The sequence below is a fragment of the Pelophylax lessonae genome, assembly GCF_965119305.1.
Source record: "Pelophylax lessonae genome assembly, chromosome: 1".
Classification (NCBI taxonomy): Eukaryota; Metazoa; Chordata; class Amphibia; order Anura; family Ranidae; genus Pelophylax; species Pelophylax lessonae.
The window spans coordinates 579,158,843-579,181,713 of record NC_138768.1 but is presented as its reverse complement, the minus strand read 5'-3'; the positions used below and the strand labels follow the sequence as shown (position 1 = coordinate 579,181,713).

At 40.3% G+C, this 22,871-nt stretch overlaps 1 protein-coding gene across 1 annotated transcript in view; it reads left to right on the top strand.

Moving 5' to 3' along the window:
* Window positions 1-4,314: 4,314 nt before the first annotated feature.
* Window positions 4,315-22,871, top strand: part of EPGN (epithelial mitogen) — a gene marked incomplete at both ends in the record, with an annotated part of 37,608 nt that continues 19,051 nt past the window's right edge. The window contains 3 exons of the mRNA XM_082256337.1: window positions 4,315-4,351; window positions 5,236-5,301; window positions 13,047-13,161. Coding sequence (XP_082112463.1) covers window positions 4,315-4,351; window positions 5,236-5,301; window positions 13,047-13,161 — 218 coding nt within the window. The remainder of the gene's footprint in view (window positions 4,352-5,235; window positions 5,302-13,046; window positions 13,162-22,871) is intronic.

Sequence of the window (22,871 nt, the reverse complement as noted above, 5' to 3'; positions counted from 1 at the left end):
CCAAAGAAGTTGAGTGCACATGCTTAGCGTCATATCCAGAGGTTGTCTTTGGGAAATAGATGTTTGAGTGCTGCCAGCATTGCTGCAGAGGTTGAAGGGGTGAAGGGTCAGCCTGTCAGTGCTCAGACCATACGCCGCACACTGCATCAAATTGGTGTGCACGGCTGTCGCCCCAGAAGGAAGCCTCTTCTAAAGATGATGCAAAACAAAGCCCGCAAACAGTTTGCTGAGGACATGCAGACTAAGGACATGGATTACTGGAACCATGTCCTATGGTCTGACAAAACCAGGATAAACGTATTTGATTCAGATATTGTCAAGCCTTTGTGGCGGCCACCAGGTGAGGAGTACAAGTGTGTCTTGCCTATAGTCAAGTATGGTGGTGTTAGTGTCATGGCCTAGGGTTGCATGAGTGCTGTCGGCACTAGGGAGCTACAGTTCATTGAGGGAACCATGAATGCCGACATGCACTGTGACATACTAATGCAGAGCACGATCTCCATTTGGAGACTGGGTCCCAGGGCAGAATTCCAACATGATAACAACCCCAAACACACCTCCAAGAAAACCACTGCCCTTGCTAAAGAAGCTGAGGGTAAAGGTGATGGACTGGCCAAGCATGTCTCTAGACCTAAACCCTTTCTGTGGGGCATCCTAAAATGAAAGGTAGAGGGGCGCAAGGTCTCTAACATCCACCAGCTCCGTGATATTGTCATGGAGGAGTGGAAGAGGACTCCAGTGGCAACCTGTAAAGCTCTGGTGAACTCCATGCCCAAGTGGGTTAAGGCAGTGCTGGAAAATAATGGTGGCCACACAAAATATTAACACTTTGGGCCCAATTTGGACATTTTGAAATAGGTGTCTACTCACTTTTGTTGCCAGTTGTTTAGACATTAATGACTGTGTGTTGAGTTATTTTGAGGGGAGAACAATTTTACACTATTATACAAGCTGTACACTCACTACTTTACATTGTAGCAAAGTGTAATTTCTTCAGTGTTGTCACATGCAAATATATAATAAAATATTTACAAAAATGTGAGGGGTGTACTCACTTTTGTAAGATACTGTAATTAGGCTTTATCTCCAAAGTAGCTGTGGGGAAGGGTATTTTAGGTGCAGTTTCAGGTCATGGGAATGCTCATGGCTATATACCTTCAGATAAATAGTTCTGAGAAGCTTCTGAAAATATCTTAAATTCTATTTTCCAGCTCTTTTACACAAAAAAAAAAAATATATATATAATTTATGTTCAACAAGATTTAAAGCTTTGTCTTTGAATTTTAAGTATAGAAGAATTCCAGATTGTGGAAATCATTAAAACATCTACAGAAAAATAAGCAACAGAGCTGACCAAACTTTTGATTTAACAGAAGTGTCTAAAATGTATATTTGCATTTTGTCAAATGTTATTTCATGATACCTCATGATACCTTACATTATGCAATAAGGTAGTACTGGCTCCTGTAGGCTTTGCATAATTTGCTGATTTTTTGTAGGTAAGTGTGTACTCCCAGTTAAGGTCCTCTAATAGCCAACAAGAACAATATGGGGTCATAGTAATTTCAAACAATATAAAAGTGTGAAAAGAACCCTTTTATAATGTGTATGTTTTTCAAAAACAACATGAACATATACCTGAATTTATTGCTATGTATCTGTTGCATCCAACAACATAAGCCCTTCAAAAGCAAAAAAAGCCAATAATTAGAGCTATCTGACTGATTTCTGCCTCTGGGTGACACATACTATGGTGATCAGTGAAGGCTTTAGCAATCTATATTTTCAGAATTAAGGTAACCCAGATCTGGTTAAGCTGTCCACCCAGTTGCTTGCGAGAAGAATGCAAACACTGGATGAGAGATTAACAATGATAAGTACAGTATATGAGTGTAAATTTTTATTTTTTAAAATGCCAAGAGGTTTGCGTAGTTATTTAATAAAGCACTGAGCCAAACACTGTGAAAGGTACAGTGTGGTGCAGTTTGGAGCTCCAATTGATCTATCTTACAGTGGTCTCAGCCATATATAAGAAGCAATGTGGCCTGCTGGTTTAGCACCGGAGGGTGGGGGGGGGGGGCGGGTCACTGGGCTGTTGTTCTGATGTTGGGGGATCTATCGTTATTGAACCACTTATTGTTATTACTCAAGGCTTGATATATCATTGTTGGCTTTGGCCTATAGTTATTTTTCTGCTCTCAGGCTGTGACCTGCTTTGTTTTGTTTTGTACTGATTTATACCAATTGTTGATAGTGTACAAGAAGTATGCTTTTTGTGTGTGTTTTCTCAATAAACTTTTTTTCTTGAGTTAAAAAAAAGAAGCAATGTGAGCAAAATTATTTTCAATTCTTTCTATATGCTTGCTGTACCCAATTATTTTCTATTCTATTAGGTGTAGAAATTTGTTGATTGAACGCTAGCTGCAATGGACATTAGCCATTAAAATCACTTTTTTTTGTTCCATTTTAAGGAGGGACAGTAAAATACAACCAATGTGTAACTTTGCAAAGCAACCATGGATGCATAAATTTATGTACAGTATATTTGCTTTTTAAAAAATATATATTACCACAGTTATCAGGCTTTTTCCAAAACTAATACACAAACCAGGCAATGAGTTGGAGATGGTTCTAGAGTTGTGCTGTTATAAAATAAGCCAGTCTACATGAACATATGTTCATTGTGTTACTAATTCAATACTCCTTTGCTTGCTTAAAGTGGAACTTCACTCAATCAGTCAACATTTGTTTTTTTTTTGTTTTTTACCCTTATGCTGCTAGCATTCGTAAATAGATAGGAAAGTATATAGATAGGAAAGTATATCATACTTGTTTTAAACTATTTTTTTTTCATTTCTTTAGTTCTTTAGTTACTTCCTGGTTTGTTGCCTAGGCAAATTATGTCATACATCCCTAAAATCTTCTGGACGGGAGGAGTGGTTTTCTCAGCTAAGCACACCCTCCTGCTTGCATGTCTGAGCTAGGGGAAGATGGATTTCAGGATGTAAATATTACATAAATCATCTGCCCTTACTCAAGATGGGCATGGCCAGAAATGCTTGGAGTGTTTCCCAGCAAAATAATTCATGGGGACTTGGATGGATGGGGGATTTTGCTTTAAATATTAAAAATGACCTAAATAGCATTTTTGCTTTGTGGTGCAGTTTAGTTCTGCTTTAAGTTGGCACAAACCACCTGCATGGTGGAATTTGTATGGGTCTATCTAAATACATGTCTAATTTCAGGAAGATACAGTCTGGACTAAAAGCAGTGGGAATCAAAATGCTTTGTTCAGAACTTACTTACTCTTGCTCTCCATCTTAACAGCCATTTAAAAAAAAAAAAAAAAAAAAAAAAACCTCCTCCAGCTTGTCTACCCTCTCCCCCTCCCCCTCCCCCCTCCTCTTTATGTTTTGACAGTTTATTTTTTTAATTTATTTTTGGTGGGGGAGCGGGTACCTGGTTTTGACAGGTACCCTCTCTCATTTCAGATTGCCATGGTGAAATTGCTCCCTCCTTCCCTCGCAGTGTTCGAAAGACACGTCACAGGTCCAAGAAAGCTGCAGGACCATACACAAAGCGCAGCGTGGCTCACGCATGCTCAGTGGGAAGCCGGCTGTGAAACCACAAGCAGTCACAGCTGGCTTCCCAAAGTAAATACACTGACGCCTAGAACGGAAGATGGGCGAAAAGCCAGCTCGGGTGAGGACAGCGCTGAATTACTGGATAGGTACAGTAAGTGTCCTATTATTAAAAGTCAGAAGCTACAGTATTTGTACAGTAACTGCTGATTTTTATTTTTTTGTTTCTAGGTTGAAGAGTCGCTTTATTCTGAAAAATATATGGAAATACAAAACCTCTACTAAAAGTTAATAGCATAGTTTTATCTCCAATTTAAATACAGACAGGAATATAATAAAACGGAGAAGGAGATATACAAAAATGAATTAGACTTGGAATGGACTACTGTGATGGGTAATACTGCTTGTAACCTTTAAGCATTCTCTACATAATTCTAAACTATATATTTAGAAAAGCAAGAAAGTATTTAAACATTCCTAGTTTCATCAGCACACCCACCAGCTAATTCTGAATTTGTATGTTGTCTCCTGATAGATCTAGCTGTTTCACTAGTTAAGTGTATGGCCTTGGGGAGTTTTGTAGCAAGTGGCATGCATAGACAATTGTGACTGGTTAGAGAAGTCAGATGACTTTCTGTTCTATATAAGGGACAAGATTGGAGAAGCGGTTTTACCTGAAACATTCTGATAATACTTCAGAAGCAGACTGAAGAGATTTTGCCTGTTTTCCACAATGGCTTTACAAACATTAATATTATTTATGGCATATGGTAAGTTTTCACTTTTATTGATACTTTAAAAACCTTTTGTGTGTTTATCTTATTTGTGCTCTGGGTATTTTGGCATGTATTAGTATATTGTAGGCAGGTGGTGAATTTATTCAGTTAGGAACATTTTCATTAAGACTACATTATGAGTTAGTAAAACAGAAAACAATATTTTGTACTGACCTGCCTGTTGGTGCCCAAATATTTGGTACATGCGAAATGGCTACTTGACTGAAGCCTAGTACACACGAGGAGAATATCGGACAAATTATTTTTTTTTGCACGCTAGCCTCATATCGAAAACCAATAGGTTTTTAAAGCTATGAAAACTCTCGTAAGACAGAATACAACTTTAGAATTTATGTCATGTATTGTATTGTATTGTATTGTAATGTAATCTTTCCCTTCCAACCATGAGTGATTTTTTTCCGCACAAATACTATATAAATTGCACAAAAATCCTTTGTTCCCTTATCTTACGAGGAAAATGTTCATGCTTGCCACTTCAGATATTTTTGCACGAACTGTGTTTTTTTTTTTTTTTAATACATTTTTGTGCATGTCTAACCCAATATTCTGTAGTTTGTTTTTTGTCTAGCCTTTGATTCTCTCAAATTTTAAATGTAGTAACATAGAAAAATGAATGTTTCCAAATAATGTTAGGATCCTAATAACAGTGCTTACTAAGAGTTTGATTAATCACTCAATTCTAGTCCTCTGTAGTGTTTTAGTAATTTTGCTTTAAGGGTTATTTACAATTAATAATTTATTTGTAATTTACATTACTAGTACAACATATTAGATGAATAACATAGAACATTATGTTTGCGTTTAAATATATTTTATTTATTTGTTTCTAATATTAAGTCTTATGGAAATTTTTACAGTGATGACTGTGCTGAGTGAAGTTACCCTAGGGCCTTCAGTTCCTGATAAAAGAATGTTCACTAAAGGTAATTATAACAATTTGTTTTGCATTTAAATTAAGGATATTATAATATTTTAGCAACACGTTATGATTACATGTAAAGGTTATGTGCTATTTTTAATTGAATGCCAGCCCTGAAGTCCCCTTTCACACTGACGGACTGATCGGGTCCGCCTGTCAGTTTTTCAGGCAGACCCGATCGGACCATTCATTGTTCTTTATAGAGCGATGGATGCCAGCGGACATGTGTCCATTGACACCCGCCTCTGATCTGATAATGTCTGCTAAAAACAGACGGACCAGGATCTATTCCCCATCCGTCTGGTGGATCGGATCAGATGACAGTTGGATGGAAAAGGACAGGCGGTCCATTTCTATTCAACAGTCCCATAGAGAACAGCAGGTTGTGGTCTGTGTCCGCTCTGCATTAGCGGAGCAGACATGGACCTGTCATCTGCCTGCTCAGTGGCGATCAGCGGACAGATTCCCCGCTGATAAGGCAGATCCGCTTGCGGAGTTCGCCTCATGTGAAAGGGGCCGAAGGCTTCCTTCTGACGTTTATCACGTTTCTGATGTTTCTAGATGGGGTCACAGCAAAACCAAAAATTGGTTTTAATACACCTATGGAGTGTATAAAGTGCACTAAGTGTGGTGTTTCAATATAGTGAACCATTAAAAGGTAATAGTGCATATAAATATTAAAATTATTAGAATAAATCACTGATGTCACTTAAAAGATATAAATATAAAGTGCATTGACAATGGTGAATATAAAGTGCAACAATGTTAAGTGAAATAAATCACATATAAAGTCCCATGCACAGTGAAATAAATATAAAGTGCAGCAGCAGTAAGTGAAAAAATCACATATAGAGTCCCATGCACCAACAAACTTCAGTGCAGTCTCCAGAAGATTCTTCCACACACAAACAGATCTTCAATCCCTTCACCACATGGACACCCAATGTGTGAAAAGACTTACCAGAAATAACCGACCCCTTAATTATAGGGGGTCAGTGTGAGCAGAATGATATTCATCAAAAAGCCAATATTCCAGAGTAGATTAGAGCCCTCCTGGAGGATCCACCTTGCAATCGCCAATATACTATTCAACTTCAGAATCCTTAGCCAGCCCCACGTTCCTCAGCAGTATAAAGTAAAGGAATGGCCAATATAGTGAAGTACTTACAGGCAATATTTATTTAAATAAGGTAGATACACTTACATTTAGCAGGAAAAAAACAGGCATTGGATCAAACAAATACTGGGGATATCGGGTGGCGCTTCCACATCTTAATGCATCTCGTCCGGTCCCAGAAATAATATGGCAGTGTGATTGCACTCCTAGGTCCCGACCGGTTTCGACAGTACACAAGCCGTCGTTGTCAAGGGTCATAGGGCCTTGACAATATAAGTGTATCTACCTTATTTAAATAAATATTGCCTGTACGTACTTCACTATATTGGCCATTCCTTTACTTTATACTGCTGAGGAACGTGGGGCTGGCTAAGGATTCTGAAGTTGAATAGTATATTGGCGATTGCAAGGTGGATCCTCCAGGAGGGCTCTAATCTACTCTGGAATATTGGCTTTTTGATGAATATCATTCTGCTCACACTGACCCCCTATAATTAAGGGGTCGTGATTAGTGTTGAGCGAACACGGACTGTATTATTCGTGTTCGTACCGAATAATTGGATTTTTGTTACCCGAACACAGACCCGAAAACTTTACTGTATGTTCGGGTTTAAAATCCGTGTTCGGTCATTTTATTTCCTGTTTTGTATGTAATGGCGCGCTTTTAATGGCGGGCTTTCAACAACCAATCAACAAGCGTTTAACTGGTGTGCGCCATCGCAGCCATGCCTACTAATGTATTAGTAGCTCTGATTGGCCATCTGAAGCATGTGACCATGTCTTTATAAGTTCGAGAGCCCCAGTGCGCCGCAACATTCTGCTGTAGTTTAGGGACAGAGCACACATCATACGTGCTGGCTGCTGATTAGGGACAGACAGTGATTCTGTGAAAAATTGTGTCCGAAAAGAATGCAGGGACAGGTCGGAGTGCAGGCAGGGAAAGTTATTAGAGCATTTTAGGGCCAGGCTGGAGATTAGGCAGGGTCAGTCTACATCGATTTTGCTGTGTGGGGGGTGGTGCAGTGAACGATCTTATTGAGCATATTAGGGCCAAGCTGGAGATTAGGCAGGGACAGTCTACATCGATTTTGCTGTGTGGGGGATGGTGCAGTGAACAATCTTTTTGCCCTCACTTGACCCCACTGAGGAGGAGGAGGAGGAGGAGGGAGAAAAAAATCTATTTTTTTCAGTCTGTTGTGTGCAGCGTTCAGCTATATTTCACTACAGATTGCTGTTCAAATCTGCTATTAAAAAATTAATATAAAGGGGAATTTTTTTTTTTTAAGAGCACTTGCCATGCTCTTAACTACATTTTGCTGCCATTTGCAGCACTGTAGCCCTTTCCATTGGTGTTTTAGAGCCATAGAGCCATTTTAGTGCCTGAAAGTTCGGGTCCCCATTGACTTCAATGGGGTTCGGTGTCCGGGTAAAGTTCAGAAAAAGTCCGGGACACGGACCCGGACTTTTTTTTTAAGTTCGGCCGAACCCGCCGAACACGGACATCCAGGTGTCCGCTCAACTCTAGTCGTGATTTCTGGTAAGCCTTTTCACACATTGGGTGTCCATGTGGTGAAGGGATTGAAGATCTGTTTGTGTGTGGAAGAATCTTCTGGAGACTGCACTGAAGTTTGTTGGTGCATGGGACTCTATATGTGATTTTTTCACTTACTGCTGCTGCATTTTATATTTATTTCACTGTGCATGGGACTTTATATGTTATTTATTTCACTTAACATTGTTGCACTTTATATTCACCATTGCCAATGCACTTTATATTTATATCTTTTAAGAGACATCAGTGATTTATTCTAATAATTTTAATATTTATATGCACTATTACCTTTTAATGGTTCACTATATTGAAACACCACACTTAGTGCACTTTAGATGAGCGTGGCTCTGTACACCTCCATAGGTGTATTTAAACCACTTTCACGTTATATACGATTCAGCTGCGGCTCCTTTATATGGTTCATGCCTATATGTTGCACTTTATGATTTATTAATTCTGCATAGAATTTACATGGTACACATTTCATTTATTTTTAGTTACTGCTGGCGATTAACACCAACATATATATCTAAAACCAAAAATTGTGTTTTAAAAACCAAAAATTGTGTTTACATTCTAAAGTTTACCTAAAGCTCAAACTGTTTTTAGTTGTTGACAGAGTATTTTTTGTACAATGTGTGTCCAACTTGGGAGATTTACCTTCCTTTCTTGTCCTGTAGATAAAGCAATCTCTTCAAAGATACATAAATCTCTTCAAAGTAAGGAAATCCCCTTATAGACAGTAATTACTGGAACATAGGTACTCTTTAGAAGATTCCCCTCCCCCCTTTTTTCCTGTTCTGGTAACAACTCACAATTTTGGATTTAATTCAGTGTTCACCAGGACAGATAGGGAGGTGAACCTAAGCAATAAAAACCTAGCAAGATTTCTAACCCCTCACTATATAATCCAAAAAAAAAAAGTATAGACACTAATAATAGTATTGTGTTACAACAGTCTTGTAGAAGTCTACTAAGGGGTCAATCCTCACAAAAAATATATTTTAGTTTAGCAGCGGTATGCTGAGTCAGCCCCTGGCTTCTTATTTGTCTTGGTGGTGTTCCTGTGTTTCTGTGCACAAGGGGGTTTTGGGTGTACTTGGCCATCATTGTGCCACAGCACCGTACGCTGCATTCATCATAAGTATATATAGTAAATCCTGCATAAAGAGTTGCAATGTCTTATAATGGTCATTGTACCTGTGCAGATGCATGATCCAGTGTGAATGTATTCAAAACCAAGATGCAACAATACCATAATATCTTAAGTAGGGATGAGGTTAGGTTTTGGCCCTACCATGGGTTCACAGCATACCCTGGTGAATTAATGCAAGAATCTGCTGCACCAAATTCTTTGTAACTATATTGCTGCACTGTGTGGCCTTTGAACTTAGGCCATCTACCTTAGAAGGTTCCAATAATGGGTCTTTTTTCATACGCCAACCCCCTCACTATCAAAGGGTATTTACCTAGCAGCCATTTCTCAGTGTATGTTGGAGTAGTTAACAGTCTGTGTAGTGTACATTGCTATACTGTGCTATATTGTGCTAAAGTTCTCTGGAATGCAGTTTTGTAGCTATATATTCTTGAGTACCTCTCTATGTTCACAGCTTGGAAACCCAACAGTACTTTTTAATATTACCTTTCTTTTGATATTTTTGTAATCTTTGTTTTTTTTTAATTTTCTGCTAGGAAAAATAGGGTCAGAGTTTATTGTTTCAGTGTTTATATTTTTTATGTTTTTTGGGGGTGGGTTTTATTTTGTTTTGTTAGGGCCTTTCTTATTATCTCAGAGTCTGCAGCATACACTTGTGCTGTCTTATTTGCAGCATGTCACTGCATACTTCACTGCCGTAAGTAGTGACCACCAAAGCAGCTCAATTTATTCCCCTTATTGCCATATATGCCAATAAAAAAGTCAGGCAAGCCTAAAGGAGAGGCAGGAGTACTGCAAGCAGAGGTATTAGAGGACCTGCAGGTTCTGCAGGACAAAGTGATGGTCAGGGGGCACCACGCTGAGGTAGGGCACACCTGACTTTATTATCTCAGTGTGGCTGAGCTGTACAGCCACAGCATGTGCAGGAGGTAGTTGAGTACCTTCTTGTTTTCCCCCTCCCAGACTGCAACTGCTGCTATTGCACCATCTTCCTCCTCTTCTTCTTCTGCTAAGTCTGCCATATCCCCACAAAATGGCAATGAGGAGTCAGCAAAATTATTTAATTACACCATCAATGATATGCTGCAGGAGGCTAATCTTAGTTATGCACAAGTATTTATCATCTTGGGTATTGAAGATGAAAAAGGGTCAGGACCATAGAAGGAGGGGACCATAGAAGAAGGGGACATTGGGCAGGGAGCAGCAATAAAGTCCTGGGGGTGAGGTAGAACAGCAGTGAAAATGGATTTTATCCAGGGACAGGGGCAGCTTGCAGAGGACTGATGGGAGCGTCCATCCTAATCCATCTGGGGTCACTGCCCCACAAGTATAAGCCAAGGTAGGCCACAGAGCTCTGCAATGTTCGTCTGTTTTAGTGTTTATGAGTGGGTTGAGATTGATGAGGACAGTGTTGTCCTTAGCAAAACCAAGGACTCTGGGTCCTCTGTTGAAAGCAATTTGTGGCTAATAGGGCTTGATTTACTAAAGGCAAATAGACTGTGCACTTTGCAAGGTGCAGTTGCTCTAGCGCTTAGTAAATGAGGTAAAGCTTCACTTTGGAAAGAAACTCCAATCATGTGCAAGGAACATAAACAAAGAGCATTTTTGCTTGCACATTATTGGATGATGGAAGCTTCTGTTCATTTACTAAGCTCTGAAGCAGTTGCAACTTTTAGAGTTCAACTATATCTATTTTCCTTTAGTAAATCAACTCCATAGAGTATTTTGTTCAGATGCCGGCTAGCTAGGGCACAGTGGGGTGTTTCTGGTGTTTGCTGCAGGATAAATCCTATATTGCACCTTCGAGTTGGCGGTTTGCCACTTCAATAGCAGAATGAGATCACTGATAATGCTAGTGTAACAAGGGCAGGGGGCTATAAAATGGGAAAAGTGACAGCATCTCTTTAGGCTCCAAACATTGTGCTTGCATATTGCTGACATGTTAAAACACTTTACTGCTACTTCTATTAGGGCTGGATTTTTATCACAGGAGATTTAAGGTGTCCACATTTTGGCACCTTGTTTTCCTTACCATACCATGATAGTGAGTAAATAACTTTATATTAGGTTACTATTGCTACTCATGATAGAACATTATGTGAAGCTAATATGTGTACAAAAAAAAACACCTATTTTACCTTTGTCTTTTTTTTCTCTATGTCTTTTACGCAGGCATACTGTGTCTACAATTTTCCTTAGAATTAACCAAAACCATATAATATGAGTTCAAACCTAAACACTTTCAATTAGTACAGTATGTAATCAGGCACTACATTGAGGAATGTAAATCTAAAGGAAATTGAACAAGAAGATTGTTTAATGTCTGGCCAGATTTAGTAAATGCAGCCCTAATTTTCATTCCATGGGGCTTCTAATGTATCTTGGTTACACCAGCAGAAAGATCACTATAATAATTTTCTACTCTCCTCCTGTCCTCCTAGTAGTTTGGCTGTTCTTCCCAACCTTTGAGTGCCCTAGTTATTCAGAGGGAGTGGGAACTCCTTGGAATGGCTACTGGCAATGTATTGGTAATGTCAGTCCCAGAACCTCAAAAATAGATATCATATTAATTTCTTGAGAGATATTGGAATTTGTGTGGTGGTTTTACTCTTTAGGCTTTAGGAACATGAGTGATTAGGAACACTCACATACCAGGAAGTGCACTGCTATTTTTGTAAAAGAATTTAAGACAAGTGGTGCATTTTTCAGGGCATCACTTCGATGCAATTACCATTTCTAGATGTTCCCTATAACATAGCAAATCTACACTTTTTGAGGTTAGATCCACTCTAGGGTATAAAACTGGCTGCTTTGGAGGAAAAAAATTTGGTTTTATTTATTTATTTCTAGTATTAGCTCCCTCCACCTCTCCTGAGTGTTGTTCACTGGGTCTTATACTTACCTTCAGCCCCAATCCACTGATCCTCACTATGTGGCCCTGCTCAGAACTGCACAGCCGATCCTTTGAAAATGGCTGCTTTTTACAGCATATGCATGCTGCAGCCCCATTCATTTCTATAAGAAAACCATACTTTAATCAGTCACTGAGCACAACCTTTCCATGGTACAAAAAGGGATGAAGCATGCAAGCATTGGGCTAGGGGGGGAATTAAGTCCTGGTGGGTGGGAAAAATGAGTAAAGAAAAAAAAAATCTACAGTTGTCCTTTAAAGCAGAGCTCCACCCAGAAGGGGATGCTCCCCTTGATCGCACCCCCCCCCCCCACTGCCACATGGCCAGTGTTTTGGGGGGGAGCCAATACCTGGTTTTGACAATTACCCGCTCCCACTTCCAGATAACATTGCCGCATGGCAATCTACGTCATACGTCATGTTTGGCCCCTCCTCCTTCACCTCTCTGCCTACCAGCGTGTGTCCCAGAAGATGGCAGGACCGTTCAGAAAGCGCAGCGCGACTCATGCATGCACAGTAGGAAACTGGCTGTAAAACCTGAAGGCTTCACTGCTGGTTTCCCTTGCTTGCAATGCCAGTGCCAGCACCAGAATCCGATGGACAAATCAGCTTGGGGTGCCGACATCGCAGGACCCCTGGACAGGTAAGTGTCCTTAGATTAGAAGTTAGCAGCTACAGCATTTGTAGCTGCTGACTTTAATTTTTTTTTTTTTTTTACAGACTGGAACTCCTCTGTAAGTTACTTAAAGGACATCCGCTATGCATTTTGTCACAGAACAACTGATATTTTAATGCCAAATGATTCAAAAGTATTATTTACCAACCCTAATTATATATGTTCCTAGCATGTACAGTGCATAGGGAGCTTGATTAACTTTCTACCATCTCCGTTTTAAGCTTTGGCATCCAGAATCTTCAAACTGAGGTCGCTTAAAATTAATGTTATACAAAACAAACATAAAATATTTCAAAGGTAACCAAATATTTGTCTCACAATTTACATGTTTTATTAGATAAGGATTCAATACCACTTTCAGAAGAGGATTTTGCCTGTCCAGAAAAATATACAAGTTTTTGCATTAATGGTGGCTGTATTTTTCATAAAGGTCTAGATATCCCTATATGCAGGTATGTATGTCTTTTTGCTTTGAAGAAGTTAGGCAAAGGCTTGTCCATTCTCTTTCAATGTATTTTATATTAATGGTTTTGACAGTGTATGGGTTATCTGCTTCTTAATCAGGCCTTCAATAGGTGACCATTCATAAACTAACAGCCTTAGGACTCACACCAAGTTGATCAGGTGTGGTGTGCATTAACATGCATATTACAGCCCTTTAACGTATCTTGCAATAGGGCAGCTAGTTCTTTTCAATAGGCTGCCCAATGCACCAAAACAGATCTCAAATAGTACCTGCTGTATTTTTTGGTACTCAATGAATCGCATTGAGAAGTTGCCTCGTGGAGGTGTGTTGTGGTGCCATTTAAAATGAGTATTACCACAGCACACTAATGTATATAACATGCATTATCGCAATGCAACATAGAGATTGCAGTTACTAGATAATCATGTTAGATGAGAGTTAACTGTGTATGAATATGTTCGTGCAACACCACTAACTAAATTCCACAGGGTGAAGAAGGGCTCTTGCCATGAAGTGCAAGTATGCACAGCACAGAATACTTGAACATTATAGCTCACTTACCTGACAGCCTTTCTCCAGCTGTGACAGGTCCAACCTCTAGTTGCCACTTTGTCCCCCACCACCACCATCTTCCTCGCTGCTTTATCTAGGTCTTGTGAAGCTCCTCTTCAGCCATTGAAAGGCCACTGATGATGTAACTCTTGCACATGCATACAGAAGTTACATTCTTTCTGGCACTCAGCTCTATTCTCGGTATGCAAAAATGAGCTTGAATTTACTCGGCACGGTGCATGCGCATTATAATACAGTAGTACATAGAGACAGAAACATTGCTAAGAGTAGAAGGCAAAGGCTCCCCCCCCCCCCCCCCCCGAAAACTCTAGCTCGAAGCAATTTTTCACAGTGGGACATGCGTTCCACTTTAAGTTGGAAAGGAATGTGGTTTGGCTTTTCTGAGTTAGCATACCATACTTTACTCAAGTCGTACCAACAAAGAAACTGGGCCATATATACCCTAACAAGGTAAGCCTCACCAATAAGTCTGACAAAAAAAAAAAAAAACAGGTAAAATCAGAAAGGATGTTGGGAATTTGTCCAATGGCTTGAGGAATGTCAGTTCAGTGCTTCTGTCCCCTTCACCCACTAATGTAGCCCCCAGAATCCCTCCCCTTTGGAAGGCAACCAATGGCTTTAAACTTTAATGCATACTCAGGAAGCCGGAAGCATATCATGACACTGAACACCATGTCAAGTTTCCATCAGTCAGTGCCAGCTTAAAGCACCCCTTCACTCTCATTTGCATTCTTAGTGTCCCAGGAAGTGCTCAATTTCCTCATGGTAAATCTAATCCTGTAAAGGGTAAGAGTATAAAAGAGTTTTGTCAACAATAGTGAGTAATATACTTTGATATATAATAGGAAATGATTACAATTCTAATTACATCCTTTTCACTTAGTACCTTTTGTGTTAAACATCATTTATTTTGGTAAATTTTCATAGGTCAAAAAGGTGTAGACACATACCTTGAATTCTTCTTCCACAGCAAGTGGGTGTAATAAACTCTACCTGGAGTGGCATAGCTGCATAGTGATAACATATTTTGAATGCTGCTCTTCCAGTTAACTATATGCTGGTTTCACAGTTAAATAGTACTTCAGTGTTAACTTTTAAAGCTGCTCAAAAAATGTAAAAAAAAAAAAAAAAAAAAGTAACAATACTTACCTATCCAACAGCCTATGCTTCCAATCTTTGCTCTTTTAGTCCCGGTTCACACTTGTGCTGTGCAGGAACCCTGCGAATCTACTGCGGGTTCCCGCATCACATTCCCAGCGCAGGCAGTTCACACTGCCATATGCGAATCAGTGGGGGTGTCAATTCAAAATTAACGATACCCCCAGATCAGTTCACAAATTGCAGAGCGAACTGACATTCGGACATGAATCGGATCGCATAAGTGTGAACCACCATGCGATTCGATTCTGCTGTGGACCCAAAAAAGGGTCCTGTGTGTGTTTGTGCCAAATCAGATGCGAATTCAGCCATACTATCTGTATGGCTGAATTCACATCGCACAGACATTGCATGTGATTTTCAGAGCAGTGTGCTCCGAATCACATGCGATGTCTGCTATCGCACTAATATGAACTGAGCCTTACAGAGCTATGGTCACTAACAGAATCTTCAGCATCCAATAGTTTTGGGTCTGTCAGATGCCTGCAAGAGAGTGATAGGAGGCATAAGTGTTGGGGCAGATAAGAGAGATTCCTGTCCCTCCACCTCAGCCTGCAGCATTTGGGGCCAGTGGAAGCAATCTCTTATCAGCTTTAACGTTAGCTCAGGCCCTAGATACATACATAGTTACATAGTATTTGCGGTTGAATAAAGACAACAGTCCATCCAGTTCAACCTGTGTAGGTGTTTGTGGACGTATTAATTTCCCATACCCCTTAATGTTTTGATGTTGGAGATGTATGTCCATGAGTCTTTTAAAAGTAGCCATACTGTCCACAGTTACCACCATTTGTGGAAGAGAGTTCCACAATCTTATTGACCTCACTGTAAAAAACCCCTTGCGTAGCCTGAGGGTTAATCGCTTCTCCTCTAGTCGCATTGTATGGCCTCGTGTCCTCTTACATTCCTTGCGACTGAATATTTTTTTTTTTATGCTAAGATCACCAATGAGGTATTTCTAAATCGCTATCATGTCCCCTCTCAGGCGTCTCTTCTCTAGGGAGACTAAATCAAGCACTTGTAAACTCTCCTCATAATTTAGGTCCTCCAATCCCCTAACTAGCTTAGTTGCCCTTCTTTGGACTCTTTCCATGAAACTTCAGCAGTATGAACGGAACCCTAGGAACAATCTTAGTTCATTAACGGTGTTGGATCTGGGCCATGAGGAGACAGCCTCTATCTTGTCAGGGTCAGTGACAATCCTCACAGCAGAGACAATGTGCCCCAGGTATATGACAGATATCTGATAGAACTGGCACTTTTCCAGGAATAACTTCAGTCCTTCTTCATGAAGCCTTTGCAGTGCCGCTCTTTGTGCTCCTCCAGGGTCTTCCCAAATACTATGATAATGTACATAGCACATTAGTATAGATACACCAGGACTTTAATCAAATTCATGCCACCCACAGTTCACTCCATCAGCCATTGGAAGGTGGCTGGGGATCCTGGTAGCCTCTGAGGCATCCTGTCTTCTCTTTGTCTTCGAGGTGCATAGTAATCTGATAGTACCCACTCTTTAGGTCCAACATACTGAACCATTTGGCTCTGGATAGGCATTGTAAGGCATCTTTTATCCTGGGGGTGGTACACTGGCCAGGGATGATCCACGGATGAAGGTTTGGTAGTCATTACACATACATAAGGACCCATTCTTCTTTCTCACCACAGCTATAGGGAAACGCATAAGGGCTTCTTGACTCCTGTTCACTTCAACTCTGCTAGCTGTTGTCAGAGATCTTCCAAGTCACCATAGCAGGATCCTTCATGCTCTCTCCTTAAGAGGCTTGTCCTCATTGAGTTGGATCTGATGGTTGGTGCTCTTGGCACAGTCCACGTCATAGTCATTGGTCAAGAAGATCCTCTGCCAGCTCAATAGTTGCTCTTGAATCCTCTGCCTCCACTCATCAGGTAGAGGGAAATCATGATGGTAAAATCCATCCTTCGATGCTCCCTCTACTAGACTTGGTGTGCTCACTGAGATTTCTGAGTTCACTTGCCCGAGCAGCATCCTAGGCTTCAGTTTGACAGGAATTTCTGTGTTATTTCAAGCACACTTGCCGTGGCTGTGCTGCAAGGCCTTGGTGGGAATTATCTAAGGAATTACTTTGATTCTGATCTCTCTTCTTTGTGATTTGGTTTCAAGAATGACAATGGGCCAGGGTTGGTCACAGGTCAACCTAACTGTGGCTCTTAGGCAATTTCACCGGGTTGGAGCACCTTCTCATCTGACTCACTCTTCCTGAGTCTCCCGACTTCCTTTTCAGGGGTCCTCTGCTCTTGCAAAACACATTGATAGGCCTGACGCAACTGAATTGTCTCGACGGATATGGTGTCCTTCATAGTCAACGGGATGAGCAATCTTTGTGCCAGATCAGTTTTGGTCCCTATCAGTATGGAGCTTTGCTTCGATCCTGTGGGTTGTGTACACACCACAGCCAAAGTTTTAAAAGCCTTGAAGCTCTCTGCTACCAAGGGGCTAAAGGTGAGTCTAATGGGGACATACCTATCATACAGAAACTTCTGGGTCCCGATCCCCCAGATCTCTAACTCCTCCAACGTCTGGAGTGGTATGTGCTTCAGGAACTCTTCATAAAGTTATAATGCATGTGCTTCTACCATGAAATCTGTCAAAAATGTATAGAGGTAGGACTGCAGATAATACTGGGGTGCCGTGAAGTGGCTCTGCAGCTTACGCATGCATTTGCAAATGTGTGCAAATTAAACCAATGTTTTTAAAGCATACTATTGGATAGGATAATGTGGTTGGTTTGAGGCTGGTTGGTAAGTTGAGCTGGGAATTTTCTTTGGGTTTGTTTGACATGTGCTCCTTGCTGTGAAGGCCACTTATAGGTGGGGGCAGTGGTCAGTTGTTTGTACTGATGAAGTCATCCTTCTCTGATGGGGTGAGGGACCTTCTAGAAATGAACCTTAACCTGCGATAGCTAGTTGGCGTGGCAGAATTTTTCAGAAGACTTTCTATAAACTTTCCAAGCTCAGCCAGGAGGGAAGATAAGAGTCCTTCACAGGTTGTGATCCAGGTGAGGGTTGCCATCTCTGGGTCAGATGTCGCCCATCCATAGCATTTTTGGATTTGGCCCTGGTTGGCCTGGTTGAAATAATTGAGCCTTAGCTAAATCAGTCAAGCGATGGTGGGTCTATGACTCTCTCACCATTAATTCCTTGGCAGTCCTCTGGTGGGGATGGCTTAGATGAACAGTGGGAGGCCCCCTTATCTTGTAGCCAAATAATGGTGGCAACTTGTGTAGAGGCGATCTCCTCAGCAGATCTGAGCAATGTTGTTCTGGATCACATCAGTGCTGAGGAGTAGCACCCGGACAGCCAATCCTGTAGAAGACTGTCTCCGATCCAGCCTCCTGGCTGTTAGGTGCAGCAGCATCCAGTGAATTCAGCACTAGGCCCACTCGCCAAGCACAGCACAATGTAGCACCTCTTCTTCCTTTCTTCTCTGGTCTTCTCCCAACTGCCCTGGCCCTTTCTGGGGATTTTCCTTTTATGTGAGCCCCCCTGCTCTCAAGTGCACATGGGTATTATAGTTGCTTTCCAGGGATGGTTATGGATTTAAACAAAATCTCCCAGGGTGCCCCTGTTTAAAGCAAGTCACTAACTAAAGATGGCAAAGGTGTCATTGCCATCTTGTGGGCGAAAAGAGTTCTGCAATAATCAGTAACATTGTCCAGTGTTACATAAGAATGAGTAAGATGTATGTTAGACAGTGTATGTTTTGTTAGATAATGCCTCACTGAGACCCCCAAGCTGAGCTCCCTGAATTCCTTCTCCTCCTTTCTTTCTATCCTCATAATTCTCCATCCCCGCCTAACAACTAACATATCTCATAACCTGCATAGTCACACAAGGATTTAATTGTATAGCTACATAACCCTTTGACTTATCTTTAAAAAAAAGAGTTTGTTAACAGTTCAAATTAAAATCACTTAGTTGTAGACAACCAGTGGAGGGACTGAAAAAGAGGAGAAATATTTGTAGAAGCAAGATGAGAGATTGCCAAACAGCATAATTAAGGGTGGATTCGATTTTTGCCAGTCTGTTGGAAGGCTACAGACACTGTTAAAAAAATTAGGCTGGGATATGAGGAAAGCAAGCAACGTCAAGCTACATGATGATGGAGAGAGAGCAAAAGATAATATCAAATAATAATGTTCAGATACCAGAAGCGGTAAAGTGGTATTAAACTCAAAAACAATGTTTAATGTGGTGGCTGCATTGGTTTTCTTTTTTGGGCTTTTTTTGCCCTTTGTTTTCACCTGGAGATCCTCCCAGTAAGGGCACTTTCACACGGGCGTTCAGTTTTTTTTTTTGCCCCATCAGGTCCTTTTTTTTTTTTTTTGAAACGGACACGGATGACACTTGTGTCATCCGGTCCGTCTGTCCGTTTTTCATCCCATCTGTTTGCGGATGAAAAACGGACATAATGTATCTCTATGTAAATACGGATGTCAGCGGATGACACCGCTGACATCCGTTTTTGCGTCCGTTCCGTTTTTTGAACGGAAGAAAAAATAGGTTTCTCTTCCGCTGACATCCGTATTTACATAGAGATACATTATGTCAGTTTTTCATCCGCAAACGGATGGGATGAAAAATGGACATACGGAACGCCCGTGTGAAAGAGCCCTAAGTGTTATTGGTTTTCTTCTTTGGGCTTTTTTTTGCCCTTTTTTTCACCTGCATATCCTGCCAGCAAGTGTTATTTTCAGCTTTATTGATCAGACCAAGCTGTCCAGTAAAAGTGGCAGTTAGGGTGTTGGGAACACTCCATTTAATACTGAAATATGTGCTTACAATGATAAGCTTTTATTAATTTATTTGATATCTTTATTTCAAAAAAGAAACAAAAAACTGTCACTGTTACTACTTAAAAAAGTGTTAACTGGAGTTCAGCTTTAATTTAGTAGTCACGTCTATCTGAATTTGCTATAGTAATTGGAACACAATCCTCTTCCCAGATTTATAATGCAGCTGTCCAAGGGTATCTTCATTGATCCTCCATCTTAAGACAGGAAGAAGGATACTGACTGGATCAACAGTTGAAGTAAAGAATAAAAAAACAAAAAACAAAAAAAAAAACTGCAATATAGTATTTTTTATTTTTGGGTTTAATACCGTTTTAAGTACTGGTGCAAAAACAGGGATCTGCTACCCTGTCACCTATATTTGAAAGCCAATGTAGCATTAGTGGTGGGGACACCTACAAAGTGTGTAGCGGTTTTATGGGTACTGCTCCCTTGTCTACTTGGTCTTTCAAAGTGATAAAAAAGTCATGCTATCACCATGGCCATTGTTGTGTTTTTGGTGTATATATAGATTTCGTTTCAGAACGATACAGAGGAGCCACGGCTCCAATCAAATGGATTATTAGTACTAGCTGGACCATTCTCAACTTGTGGTTCAATAGTAATATGGTCTAGGTTTGGATTTAGGTAGGTAGATCTAGCAGGATATGAAGCTTCACTGTAATGGCCTTGCTGCTCAGGTCTATGCTACCTTCCTTGAACTCTGCCTTTATTTGCAAACAAGCTCTGGGATTACAATTATGTGCATACCGTGTTCTGCAAAATAAGTCAATAATGATCTAATTCAGTATGTGGGATAAACGAAAAGGATTAAATCAGAACAAAAGTAGTAAAGTAACAGTGTACGTACTTAGATGATGTGCTTGCCTGATAACTCTAAATGGTGTTTCATCCAAGGCCCTTTGTCAGCATGACCTTTAAGTTTGCTGACAGGAAAAAAGTAACATCATAGAGACAACTCCCTTGCTGTCTGGAATGAGTAAGTGAGTGGATAAGAGGTTTTAACTTTCAGAGAGAATTGGCTAAGTATTACCTCTTAATGTAACAACTGCCTCTCCAAGAGTGACAGTAGACTGGAACAGCTAGTAATCAGCCTGGTAAAGCTAAACTCCAAGAAAACAATTAAATACCCACTTGAAAAACATGAGCTGTTTTACCTGCCAAAGGATTTGTATTTCATTCCATCCAGTCATGAGATCAACTCAATCCTGCTAGGCACCACAGCTAGCCTTGTGACCTGACTTTTCTCTGTTGAAGTTAAGCAACAAAGCTGGGTCACTGCCCTTCCTCACAGTGAAGGAGCACCAAAAGACTAATGAGGTCTCTAATCTTTACATCTCTAATCTCTAGACTCCTGTTTGAATGTTCTTTGTCAGTGTGACTGGCCCCAAGTACTTCCCATTCCTCTTACACCTGGTCAATCAAAGGCTTAAAGCGGAGTTCCGGCCTCAATCGTTTTTTTGATAAAAAATACTGCCCAAATAGTGATCCATCGCCCTTAATACATCCGCTAATCCCGTATTACATAGTTTTATAAGTTAGTGTAAATCGTAAATTCTTACTTTTAAGCTCATTGTGCAAGCTGTGAGAGGAGCCGGGCCGCCTACGTCACTGCCCATTGCCTCCTGGGAGTGATGAGTAAGAGCTCCCTGGACGCATTGCAGGACAGGAAGTGACGGCGAAGGCCGTGGCCGCAGAGGGAGGAAGTGGAAGGAAGGTAAGTATATTTTCTTCTGAAACAAGGTAAGTGAAAAAAAAAAAATCGTGACTATCCATTTGTTGTTCAGGTGACACTCAGCAGGCGAATGGCCCAAAATCGATTGTGTCAATTTGAGGCCGGAACTGCGCTTTAAAGTGGTTGTAAATTTGTACATTCCCCCAGTTGGGACTTTTTTGGCACTGTTACAACAACACAAATTTGTAAATTTAAAATATAAAAACTATTTTATTGATACACAATGGCAAACAATACTGCTGGTACACAAACTGTTCTGAATGTAATGAATGGTAAAGTGTGCCTTCCTTCACGCTTCAGAAAAACCAAGTCTCCTTCATCAGAGGTATATGGAATGTCACATCTCTATAATACATATGTCCCAAATTATGATACACATTATTCATTTTTGACACATACATTTATGTAAGATGATGACTTACAATCAATTGGACGGTAATACGCATAAGGATGCCGTAATAGATTAAAAGCAACATTCAAAGGTACTTCTGTCCTGCCCCCCATCCACCAAGGATATTGAATAAACTTACCTTCAACATAGGAGAAGAGTAGAAATATAGGGAAAAGGAAAACCTCAACGGCCACTTAAGCCTGGACTGCATGTCCTAAAAAATAATGAAAAAATCACAGGAAATAAGACTTGATAGACCTGCAAAGATGTATATAAAGAACATATATGCATGCATCTAACTGGTCTGCACATGTAAGTTAGGAAGAGGAATCATATAAACAGTTAACCCTACACGTCGCATTGGACTGTGCACAAGAACCAAGATTCCCAATATGGTTGTTCTACGGTCCCAACGTTCAAAGGGTTCTGGAATTCTAGTGGTGTACTGGCGTCTATAAAAATATAAAAATAAGCACTCAGTCCTCCTGGGCACCACAGCTAGCCTTATGACCTGGCTTTTTTCTGTTGAAGTTAAGCAACGCTGGACTCAATTATGTACTTCCCCCCTGTACTCCCCCCTCCACAAATAGAGCTTTCTTTTGGTGGTATTTGATCACCTCTGCGGTTTTTATTTTTTGCGCTATAAACAAAAAAAGACCGACAATTTTGAAAAAAAAAAACAATATTTTTTACTTTCTGCTTTAACCTCCCTGGCGGTATGATTCTTTCCGATTTTAGGTGCTGAAAGCGGTACTATTATTTTGAATGTAATTCTTAAGAACGAGCAGCCCAAACCAACTATTTACATATGATTTTTTTTTTTACTGTGCGTTCTTCTTTATAACATCTCGGGTATGATAAAGTTTGAAACACAAAATCATAAATAAATTATAATATAATAAATAACTATAAATAAGTTAAAGAATGTATGTATGTATATATATATATATATATACACACGTGTATATACTGTATATATATATATATATAAAAAAGTACAGTAAAAC